Consider the following 12,026-nt stretch of genomic DNA (forward strand, 5'->3'; position numbering starts at 1 on the left):
TGCATCATTTTCTGTATTCTTTTTATTAAGGAGTGCACTAAATAGCAGTAAATTTACAAGTATGTATGTAGACTTATTTCTAAATATCCTGATCATTAAAACCAAAAATATCGTTCTCATACATCTATCATTATAACTGTAATTAACAAAGAAAAAACTTATTTGTAAGATATCGCCTCGTGTCTCACAGAATTACTTAGCTAAAGGTACACAAATGTGCAAAAGTTGTATGGTTTATGTTATCTGTTTGTAATGCTGAAAGTTTATTTGATTATAACATCATTCATGTTTAAAATGAATATTTCACTTACTTAAATTTTTTATTGAATAAGTCCTTGAATAGATAGCAGCACCTTTACTGGCGGGAGCTTTCTTACACGTACGAAGGAATTGATCAGATATTTTAAAAACAGTTTTAAGCAATATGACTTTGTACTTTATGGTATTCATTTATTCCAATCGATTACACGAGATCAAATACTCACGGAGATGCAAACTTATCTAATCATGCAATAATTGGAAGGCCCTTTTTTTTTTTTGAAGATATGCGAGCAAAACAACACATATTGATAAAGAAGATTTGTGTCTCTCGTGGGGCGGTCAACGCTATAGTACTTAATACGTACCTGTTTATGCTTATTACCGTCTAATAAACATAATAGACAGTGTATTTTTCTAACCGGTAGCAGCCATCATCTCATAACACGTTTTTCTCCATTTTCAAGCTGTGGCACAACCAAGAGATTTGTAAATCGCGAAAGTTGAGAGAGAAGAGTGAGCGAAATTTCCTAAAGTGAACACAGCACCTTTGCGTACAAAAAAACAATTTTACTTTTAAGGGAATTAATTTATTTTATTAATGTTTTTGTGTTCGCTTTGTACTTGATATGAAGCATATACTATTATCTGTAAACAGATTTCTGAGGCAGGCAGAGGATAACTCTTAATAATTGGCTAATACAAGTCGATCATTAAACGTGCACTGTATCACCTTAAGTATCAAAGATGACATTAAGATTTGTGTAATATTGATGCTATATTTGGAAGTTTTATCTTCAATATTGTCAAAAATCACGATAAGCTTTTCCCAGAAAAACGAGATAATTTTTTATATCTTTCTTCTCTAGTTTAAATTTAATTGATTGAGTAAGACATTCTTATATGAGTAGCTTCTTCAATAACAAAAATATAAGCATTAATAACATGAACAATGGTGTATATGTGTTTTGTACTTCCGAACTCCACAACATCAGTCTAACTTAATTGATCACTATTCTATTATTTTAAGTTTTTCTAATATTTTACGTTTTATACACTTTTTCGATTGAATCATATAATAAGCATATTAATACACGGCAAAAGAAAAAATTTAAAAAATGAACGAATTACAACTCATAAACCTCTTTGAAGTTTAGCAGTCTGTTCTTAATCAGCTTGGGTAGCACGTCATTGCATAGATCGTCAATAATTGTCTTGTCCTACACGATTGTTCTTTAATGCTTAAATTTTTAAAAGATGTTGATAAAATACAAGTTACATTTGATACTTAATGTTTCTCTTGAAGAAGAGTAGAAATTATGCCACTTACTTCTGATAGTACAGAATATAGCACCTCCGCTCTGAAACCAAACAAAATTTCCCAATATCTAACGTTGTTACCTGGATGCGAAAAGTACGTTTCACAGTTTTTACAAAGGTTTTATAAACTAGTATATTTTTATATCATTTGACCATAAAAGGCAAATATGAATACCGCGGTGAACTGAACTGACGTCTCAAAATTGATGTAACATTAAAACCAACACTTGCCGATCAAGAATTGTATTTTTCCGAAAGCAATTAATTGCTCTTATTAATTGCAACTGTCCCTGAAACAACCTGTTTATGCACCAGGCTGAGATACAAGCTTTTCTTGATTTATATAAAAGCAAACCCTTTTCCATCCAGAAATTCAAATCATTATCCTCATTCTCTTACAAAGTCAATCGTTGTAACAATGGTCCAATTCCTTTCTTTAACTTCCTCTGTCGCTGCTCTCTTGTTGCTTTCTCTCGGTGTCAATGATGTCGCTGCTGCTGCCAACTGTGTTGTAGCCTCAAGCAGTGGTGATGCTGCTGCCAACATTGCCTCTGCCTTCAACAACTGTAAGAATGGTGGTACTGTCACTTTCACCAAGGGCGTTACCTACAACTTGAAGAGTGTTGTTACTATCCAAGGCCTCAAGAATGTCAATGTTAACCTTGCCGGTACTATCAACTTGCCTGCTCGTAGCTCTTCCTTCAAGAACTTGGATCACTACATTGCTTTCAAGGGTGACAATGTTCAAATTTACGGTGGTGGAACCATCAACGGTAACGGCCAAGCTTGGTAAGTTTTTTTTTTTTTTTTTTTTTTTTTTTTTCTATTCTTCATCGCATACAATAGTTGCTAACTCAATAACTATAGGTACGATGCTGCTGACCATACTGCCCCTACTGTTCTCCGTTTCGGTCTTACTAACTCCAAAGTCTCTGGTATCAACATTGTCAACGCTCCCAGAGCTCACATGGGTGTTACTAACTCTCAAAACTTGATTCTTGACAACATTACCCTCAAGACTGCCTCTACCAGTAGCAATCTTGCCAAGAACACCGATGCTTTGGACGTCTCCTCCTCCCAAGGTATCATCTTCCAAAACTCCCACCTCACTGTTGGTGATGACTGTCTTGCTATCAACGGTGGTGTTACCAATATCACCTTGAACAACATCAACTGTAACGGTGGCCACGGTTTCAGTGTTGGCTCCCTTGGTAAGGGTGGCAAGTCTGAGACTGTCAAGACTGTTCGTATCCTCAACAGTAGCTGTACCAACTGTCAAAACGGTGTCCGTATCAAGACCTGGCCTGGTGGAAAGGGTTCTGTCTCTGATGTCAAGTACAGCAACATCAAGCTCAACAATGTTGACAACCCTATCATCATCACCACCCACTACTGTGACAAGAACCAACAAAGCTACTGTAATGGTAACGATGCTAGCTCCTTGTCCATCAGCGACGTTTCCATCAGCGGTATCACTGGTTCCGTCTCATCTGCTGGTAACCCCATCGTCAGCATTGACTGTTCTACCAAGACACCCTGTACCGGCTTCAGTGTCTCTGGTGTCAACATCAGCAAGTCTTCCAAGACCAAGAAGAACGTCTGTACCAACTTGCAAAACTCTAGCAAGTTCTCTGTCTGTTCTCAATAAGTTCATTCAACACATTTATACATCAGTAGGAATTCTCCCCCCGCATTTGCGCTTTCTTTATTCCCCCCCCCCCCTCCTCTCCTCCCCTCCTACTTTCTTTCATACATCCTTTTGAAAAAAAAAATAAAGTTAATACTATAAAATCAAAAAGTACAATCGAAATCAAATGTTTTATTTATATATTTATAAAGAATAGAATAAAGAATAGAGTAAAGAATAGGAATGACGAGGAATACAGCAATGGGAAGGCGAAGAACTAAAAACCTTTTTAATTCAAGAATATACATTTTTATATATTTTTGAGAAGTATGCATTTAAAGTATTGACTTGTGAGCAAAATGCTAATCTTTTTTTTTTTGTACATCAGAAACAATGTAGATAAAGTCATTATGATAAAAAATTAGTTGTTTAGGATATTTATTTTTTGATAACCTATTTAATGTATGTTAGTATGTTATTAGATATAGCTTAAATCAAATCAAAATGTCTTCCATGATGATACGTATAATGATGTTCTGCTACTTTTATTCTTCATCCATTAATTGCTTCCTTTATCCTGATATACTTGAAATTATTTTCTTATTTTTTATTTTTAAATACAGCGATTAAGCACGGTTTCAATTATATGAACTCAAATGAGTTACATCTACAAAAATGTTGTACCTTTTCAAGTATTGCAACGAAATTCCAATACAAATGCAGCTACCTTAAGTATTGACAACGAAAGAATTATCTTACCTGTTGGCGGTCCTTATACAGTTGGTAAATGTTCAAATATTTATGTTGGCGATGTTTGGGTTATGGCTGGCCAAAGTAACATGAGAGGGCATGGATTCCTTCGCAACCCTTTTGATAATCAGTCCCTAGTCATTTCTCCAGTAAATAATATTTGCTTATACGCTTCTAATGAAAAGTGGATGGAGGCTTCAGAGCCGACACACAACTTGTTTGCATCGCCACGAGCAGTTCATCATACATTGCCTGATCCTACTGTTGCAAATCCGGATATTTGCAAATTCAGAGGCGCATCACTTGGACTTGCATTCGCCAAAGAGTACCAAAGACTAAACAACGGTATTCCCGTTGGCCTTGTGGCTTGTGCTCATGGAGGTACCTCTTTAGAAGACTGGCAAAGACCAGAAGAAATAAACAAAAATACGGCTCAAACTACTCTTTATGGTGCCATGATAGACAAGATTCATGCCATAGGCAATCACGTGGCTGGTATTCTATGGTATCAAGGAGAATCGGATGCAGTCAAACTGGAGACGTCAAAGACCTACTATGAAAGGTTTCAGCACTGGCTAGATCTGTTACGTGCAGATACTCGGGTAGATATGCCGGTAGCCTTTGTGCAAATAGGAGCACATCGAATAGATCGACCTGAGGGCATAGAAGCATGGAAGAATGTACAAGAGCACCAGAGAAAGCTGTTTGGTTACAAATCAATTACTGCTGGCGTGGCTAGTTTAGATTGCAGTTTAGACGACAGAGTACATCTTTCAGCATCAGGTCTAATTAAAGTAGGAAAACGGCTGGCACATGCTGCTATAGAGGCAGTAAAGAAGACAGCTGAGTTTGCTACACCAATATGTGAAGCTGCGGCTTGTGAGCAAATAGAACTTATTCCTTCTGTGCTTTCTGTATACTCAATCAAACTGAGTTTTAGTCATATGGAAAACCTTGAGTGGATTTGTAATGAACAGATAGAAGGATTTGAATTGGACAACTGTGAGAATAATGTCATGATAGTTAATGCCAAAGTAGAAGGTAAGAGAGTCAGACTATATCTTTCTCATAAGCCTACTACATCAGATACATTATACTTGAGCTATGGAATGAATCAACAAAAGGCAACTTTAGTAACAACTGGTGGGTCTGCTTTACCTGCATTTAAGAGATTCCCAATTTTGCTGTGAACAATAAAAAAGAGACTTTATTATGTACAAAGTAATTACAGCATCAATGTATTTAGGTTCTCATTAAGAATCGTATCAGACACTGCTTCCATAACGTGCTGTAAAAGATTTGTGTCTGTTGCATCCGTATAGTGAATGTATAAAAGTTTGTTATCGTTTTGATTGAGTCTCTGAAACCTTCTTTTGAAATATTCAACAGTTTGTTCATAGCTATGGTTGTCGCCTTATGGATATTATTTAGTACATTAGTATTTTAATGTAAATTATTTTACCTTCGAAATCAGGAAACCATTTGGAAATAGGGGATATCAAAATCTTCTTCTTAAATATATCTATCTTATTTAAGAATAGGATCATAGAAGTGGTTATAAACCATTTTGAATTACAAATATTATCAAAGAGCATCAGAGATTCATGCATTTGATTCTATTTTCATGAATTAGAGTGACCAGCTTATTCTTATTATCATAAAAGCTTACAGCATCCTTGTCTTCCACTAAACGCTGATCATAACCACTAATGGCTACTACAAATAGAATTGCTGTAACATTTTCAAAGCAATGTATCCATTTTTTCCTTTCACTTCTTTGTCCACCAACATCAAACATGCGATAAGTTAATGGGCCAATGTGAAAGGTTGTTTCTATAATTCCAGTTGTTTTTGCTCTACATCTCATAATATCTTGATCTGTTGGTGTATAATCGGGTTGCCAGAATCTATCCAACTGTCTAAAAAAACTATACAAATTGAAAAATTAAGAGGTTACTAGGTACATATTATTTAGGAAACATCAATTCTATTTTTTTTTTTTTTTTTTTTTTTTTTTTACTAGGATGCATTATCGTGTAAAGCAAACATAGTGTTTGCTTCATCTCTTGCGCGTTGTACTCCTTTATCTGCCCATAAAGATGACAATGGTTTCAAGAGTGATATCGGATAAGGCTCTCTCTGCTTCAATTGCTCAACTTGTTGCACCAAAGGTACAAATTGCTATTTTGAGATCATTTAGAGTTAAAAAATAGACATATCGTTTTTGTCTTACGGCATTTTCTTTATTTTCAAAAGTGATATTTAAAAGTTGCATAGCTTCAAATATTGTTTGCATTTCCATAATAATATTAGAAAATACGACAATTCTAAAACTCTCTCGTTCGTTGACATCGAAGCCAGATGCATGTATTAACCGTAACTGTTTTAATATTGTTGATTTCCCTGATTCTCCTGCTCCTAAATTAAAGTGTTAAAAGTGTTTGTACAATCTAAACCTTTTTTAATTTTCTTACCCAACAGCAGCACCTTCACTTCACTCCTTAGCCTTTTCTCATCTGCTTTGATTTTTTTATCAATACTTTTACTCTTTTGTGCTTCAGGGTCATTTTTATTATTTTTTAATAAAATGCTTATACAAGAACCCATGATCTATAAAAGAGTACTTTGGGTGAAAAAAAGAAAAGAAAGGCAAGGACAAGCTTTTTTTTTTCTCCCACAAATTTAAATGGAATTTATGCAACACGGGAATGTCCAATCATATTCGAATATGAAACATGGCTCGCACAATTAACGCAAATCGTATTTTGGATTCTGCTCAGGTTCTGATTGTTCCAAATTGATCACAGTATACTTTATTCCGAAATTATTGGTATGCTTTTGAAAAAAAAAAAAAAAAAAAAAAAAAAACTCGTGCAAATAAAATAAAAAAATGGTGCAAAAGTAAAAATAAATTTAGCGTAGAAGCAGGTAAAAATTTTGAGCAAAAGTAGAAGAAAAATTGGTGCAAAAGAGAGAATAAGAATAATAGCAATAATGAGTACATACAATAAAAGAAAAGAATTAGTAGGTAAAAAATAGATAATATATCAATACGAAACTTACCAATAACACGAAATCTACATTCAATGATAAAAGGTACAGCAACCGAATGTTAATAAACAAAGTACCAAGTTATTTAAGTTCGAGCTTACCAAAGTGCATCTAGGGTAACACAGCGATAAATGTGTTGGGAAGTTACAGGATTCTAGTAAAAACTCGTCGTTCTTCATTCTCTTTAGATCTTCTTCTTCTAATCGGTCCTCTTCTTTCAGTCTTAGCACGCTGGAACCTCTCTGGTGTTTCACCATTCAAGCGAAGGTTACGAACAATATGAATCATATTTAAGCATGCTGCCAAATCCTGGTTCCATAAACCTTTACGAAGCTCTTCAATACCTGAAATGTTTTGCACGGCCACTTTGCAATTTTGATAATCATTGATCAGAGTATTTGATTACCTAAGTAAACTATGACAAATAACTTCAGGATTATTTCGTCTTTGATATGGCCGTGGATTTGGTATTCTCTTGAGGGTTGTCAGACTACGATTTTCACAAGAAGGGCAGCATTGGCTGGTTCGAACCTCATCAATCAAACACACCAAGAATCCATGCTTCTTCAGCAGCCTTCTGAATCCGACACCTCGCAGGTTCTTTATACCGGGTGTTTGGAGTGGAATAGTTACCCATAACAAAGACAGCATCATTTCCAAACTTGCTTTTTAATTTGGCGATCATATCCTCGTTAGCTTTCTGCCTTCTAATATACTTGGACAGTTTCAATTTTCGATGCAAGGGATGAGTAGTCAAATGATTAGTTGTAGTTTCAGTGTGATGTACTTGTAATAATTCAGTAACTAATGCAAAACTGAAACCGTACTCACACTTCATAAACTTTGCTTAATAATTGCGCTATAAGGCCTTTGACATTTTATTCTTGTATAGAAAACAGTTGTTTGCTTTCTTCTTTTTCTTATTTACAGATTCTTTTACAGGCAATCAATATACATCTCTACTGAATGCTATTTGGGATGCGGTCTGTTCAATTTCCGATGCGGTGAAGTTGAGTGATTTCCTTTTCCTAACTTCATTTATGCTTTCTTTAACAGCTTTTGTTTGAGTTATTCAACGATAACAAAAACCATAACATTGGAATTGCCATAAAAAGGAGTGTTATTTGAATGCAAAGTGAACTTTAAAAATCAAAAAGAACCACAAGTCAATCCCAGACCAACATTCGACTTTGTCAACTTCCAACAAACAACCAATGAATATAACGCGAGAACATGCAACCTGTGTGTTCTTTGGTGAAGGATGAATTAAATCAATTGATCACTTCTTGTACCAGGGATATATCAAAAACTTACAAAAAGAAGGTATCGGGTTGTGGGATAGGCTAGAAAGTCTGTCGGAAATGAAGATGATGTCACTGGAATTCGGTTGCTACAAACTATGAGTGAACGATTAGTCAAAAAGTGCTTGATGAATAAGGCCCCTGTGTCTCAGTGTTCTCTGCCAATAAGATTTTATTTTTGATGAGAGACTTGACTGAATCTTGTCCGCTCTTATGTAGATACCTTCAAATGACCCGTAACTACCATCGATTTTTCCTAACATGACTCCATGATGGCATGCACATAATGCAAGAAATGGTACATAATGCTTCCCTTCAATCTCTAAATTAGAAAGAACTTTTGGATTAAAAATAAAAATATGTTCGACCAAGTTGCAATGAGTTTTCAACTAAGAGTGCCTTTCTTAATTTTATCTTGAAAAGAGTGGGTTTAACAACATCTATGACTTTAATGAACAAAGCAACCTTCAAAGGCATAAGGTGTTTAGCACAGCAGTCTCAAACCAAGTTCAAAAGCCACTATCTAACATAATGGAAGAGAAAATAGCTAAGAAAAATTAATGGGCAGCAGTACCGGAGCTACTCATAGAAAGAAAAAGACAGGGCTATCCAGCCGTATACTTTTACTACAATTAGTTAGAGTAAGGTTGGAGGCAAGTATGGTATACCTGCATCTACCTTAAAGTCTTGGATTAAAGCAGCAAAAGAAACATTCAAAACAGAACCAGCGCCTTCGCCAGCTGAAGAAATAGCATATGGAATTTTTGGAATAGTTTATTGATAACAACCCAGTGGCCATGCTAGCTCAAATAGCTGATGTCCTCAGTGATAAATTTGAAGACCTTAAAATTTCTAGATCTGGCATGGATAAGCACCTGGAAGAAGACTGTTCTTATACGTTAAATATAATTACAAAGATTCCTCCCAAACGAAACTCTCCTGATATTATTGAACTGAAATTTAGAGCAGTCGAGGCATGGATTAAAGACTCACACATCAGTTTTATGCAAAACTGTGTCTTCATTGATAAATTCGGGTTCAATCTTCATACTGTAAGAAGCCAGAGCAGATCCAAGAAAGATGAGCTTGCAAAAGTTGTAATAGCAACCACCATGGGGACCATCAATTTCCATATAGACGCAATTTGTTCCCTTCGCGTGGTCAACGTTGGGCTCAAGCTAACTAGAGCTGGTACAAAGTACCACAAGCACAAGTTCTTTTGCACTCCCAAGCTGTGATAGCTCGTTATGATGCTCTGCTTTTATTAAGAATAAAAGTAATTGGTTCATAAATATGTTATAGAAGTTGAATTGAAGGGTCTATGAATTTGATCTGGTGCATGATCACCAGATGTTTTTGGATTCTAATAAAAAAAAAAGCGATAAAAAGAAGCATAGCGTGTTTCTTTTATTTTGAAGAAGGGGAGGGGGTTAACAAAAATGCTTTTTGAGAGCTTTGCATAGGTAAAATATGTGGAAACATTTTAACACGTAATTACCAACGGCAGAAATGAATATATTTAGATAAAGGATCGATCATAATTATTGTTAACACTATTATTTTCATTGAGTATTTGATAGATGGTATAAAGTATATATGAACATATATATGAGAGAGCTCTTTTAAAAGTTATCATAGTTTAGACAAATACTTAATACTTGTACCCTGTGCCACTTGTGTCCAATCATTATGTTCACTTTCAAGAATTGCTGCAACTTCTTTCTGCTCTTCAAACATCGCCTTTTTTAAATTAATTGTTATTAATTCGTTTTTTCTTTTTTACTATCAACACAAACTCTACCTTGGTACAAAAGATGAGATCCATCACTTTAAGCCATCTAGCACGCGCACTCCGTGTTCTGGGAACAATGACCTCTCTAACAAGTGTATAACCCCACTTTTCTCGGCTTACAACGGAAGTGCTAAGTATTGTCAACTTGTCACTAGCGTATAAATAGGTGAAAAACTTTCTCTTCTTATAGGACTCGAATGGCGCATCCTTAATATTTTCCATCTCCATCTTTAATGATCTGATACTACATTCCAGTAGCTTTATAGTATATGGAAACATGTTGTACAAACATGTCTATAATGTAGCTACAATACATATTAATTGAGTTCAATTTTTTAACGGCTACGAATTTCGATTTAAGGGTATGTTCTATTTAAGGGTGGATATTCCAAAAATTTTGGCTACCCTTAAATAGAGCGGCTACTGTACTTGAATATGGGGACAGCATATTCCATAAATGGTGTACGCTCATTCAAAGAGTTAGTAGGTGAAGGCTTCAAGCAATTGGCATAAAAATCAGTTAATGTTAATCGAGTCATGATCATTGCTTTTTTAGTATCTTCAGAATTCGTATTATCAAATCCATGTTGGCCCATCCAAGACAAAAGATCCTCGATTTGTTGATTAAGCGCATCATTTAAAAAGGATTTAGCGATAGGATAATTGTTAATACTTGTTGCTATATGACTCGTTCATATTACTGGAATATTCGTTGGCAATGGCTTCGTTTTCACAGATATCTTTATCATCCAACTTTATGTATGCAATCGAGTTCACTCTTGCTTTCATTTGTTCGTTGAAACCAGAGGTATTAAAGCGATAGGAGATGCTGGGTGTGATTGGTCTAAGTAATGCAAAGGAGTCCTTCTTTCTTTTTACCGTAGCGATATCACTATCATCTAAATTTAAATTGAATTTTAAGCCCATTATTACTTTATAGACAAATATGACTTACTGTCTTGATTTTGACCTTGTTTCCTCTTTCCCTATTTTTGAGTGTGTGTAAGAAATATTGAACATTTACAATAAAAGCATAACAGAAACAAGAATACCTTTGTTTGGGTAATGTTTATGGACCCACTACCGCTTCCAACAATTATATTCGAGTTTGATATCGTGGAATCAACAATCGAAATGTTTTCCTTGTTTCCCTTCATTAGCTCTTCAATCATATTTTTTAGCTCTTCATCGGTAAACTATAGCAACATGTTAGTATACGCGTTTCTTCTTGTCTGTTTGAGTTATTACAGATTTATTTTTTAGCTCTGTCAAATATCCTAGCAAATCCGGATCAACTTGCTTTTTGTGCTTACTGATAAGTGAACCGATGCTATTCTTATATTCCTGTAACATCGTTTTCATACGTTTCAGGGCATTTTGTTCTTTGTAGATCAAAAACTCCACAAAGGTCCAATTATCAATGGTACGATCGGCGAAGAATTTCTGATTCTTGACTGTTTCTCTAATCTCCACCTTTTTGCCTCTGAATTTCTGTGGATAAGACACTTTGATTATAATAATACGTTAATGGCAAGGATTTCTGGCTTTGATAAACAAGAATAACACTGGAAACTATGTTGTCGCGAGACTGAATCGTCTTCCGAAAAGTACAGTGCGGCTGGTAAATTTTGCGATTTCATCGGCAATGTCACCAATACCAACTTCAAAGTGGTCACTTTTTTTTTTTTGGAAAATGCATGTTTCACCTGAAAGCCGGTCTTTATGGTATCGTCTATTCCATCGTAAACTCTTTAGTCAGTCACTTCTCTCAAAATTCAATAACGGTTTGACCTCTTCACAATGTAAATTTTGCTCTGCTAATAATGAAGACCTACAACACCTCTTCGTGCGCTGTCCAAGGAAATGGAGAATATAAATAGATGCCTTCAACTTCTTTAGTCCACATCTCACTTTCATTCAAGATGAT

The 12,026-nt window shown here is 35.2% G+C and overlaps 5 protein-coding genes across 5 annotated transcripts; 3 read left to right on the forward strand and 2 right to left on the reverse strand.

Moving 5' to 3' along the window:
* Positions 1 to 1,996: 1,996 nt before the first annotated feature.
* RO3G_15511 (uncharacterized protein) lies at positions 1,997 to 3,226 on the forward strand (the record flags this gene model as incomplete). The annotated part of the gene is made up of 2 exons (XM_067670095.1): positions 1,997 to 2,367; positions 2,446 to 3,226. 2 exons carry the CDS (start codon positions 1,997 to 1,999, stop codon positions 3,224 to 3,226), a joined length of 1,152 nt encoding a protein of 383 aa, XP_067526196.1.
* Positions 3,227 to 3,861: 635 nt separating this feature from the next.
* On the forward strand, positions 3,862 to 5,145 carry RO3G_15512 (uncharacterized protein; the record flags this gene model as incomplete). Its single annotated transcript, XM_067670096.1, has 1 exon — positions 3,862 to 5,145. The coding sequence occupies one exon, from the start codon at positions 3,862 to 3,864 to the stop codon at positions 5,143 to 5,145; it is 1,284 nt and encodes a 427-aa protein (XP_067526197.1).
* Positions 5,146 to 5,974: 829 nt separating this feature from the next.
* Positions 5,975 to 6,562, reverse strand: RO3G_15513 (uncharacterized protein; the record flags this gene model as incomplete). The annotated part of the gene is made up of 3 exons (XM_067670097.1): positions 5,975 to 6,136; positions 6,189 to 6,373; positions 6,430 to 6,562. The coding sequence occupies 3 exons, from the start codon at positions 6,560 to 6,562 to the stop codon at positions 5,975 to 5,977; spliced, it is 480 nt and encodes a 159-aa protein (XP_067526198.1).
* A 2,305-nt stretch (positions 6,563 to 8,867) lies between these two features.
* RO3G_15514 (uncharacterized protein) lies at positions 8,868 to 9,545 on the forward strand (the record flags this gene model as incomplete). The annotated part of the gene is made up of 2 exons (XM_067670098.1): positions 8,868 to 8,948; positions 9,081 to 9,545. 2 exons carry the CDS (start codon positions 8,868 to 8,870, stop codon positions 9,543 to 9,545), a joined length of 546 nt encoding a protein of 181 aa, XP_067526199.1.
* A 105-nt stretch (positions 9,546 to 9,650) lies between these two features.
* RO3G_15515 (uncharacterized protein) lies at positions 9,651 to 11,271 on the reverse strand (the record flags this gene model as incomplete). The annotated part of the gene is made up of 7 exons (XM_067670099.1): positions 9,651 to 9,670; positions 9,972 to 10,047; positions 10,091 to 10,250; positions 10,529 to 10,646; positions 10,801 to 10,998; positions 11,055 to 11,085; positions 11,152 to 11,271. The coding sequence occupies 7 exons, from the start codon at positions 11,269 to 11,271 to the stop codon at positions 9,651 to 9,653; spliced, it is 723 nt and encodes a 240-aa protein (XP_067526200.1).
* Between the last annotated feature and the right edge of the window lie 755 nt (positions 11,272 to 12,026).

Source organism: Rhizopus delemar, genomic scaffold, assembly GCF_000149305.1.
Source record: "Rhizopus delemar RA 99-880 supercont3.16 genomic scaffold, whole genome shotgun sequence".
In the NCBI taxonomy this organism is placed as follows: Eukaryota; Fungi; Mucoromycota; class Mucoromycetes; order Mucorales; family Rhizopodaceae; genus Rhizopus; species Rhizopus delemar.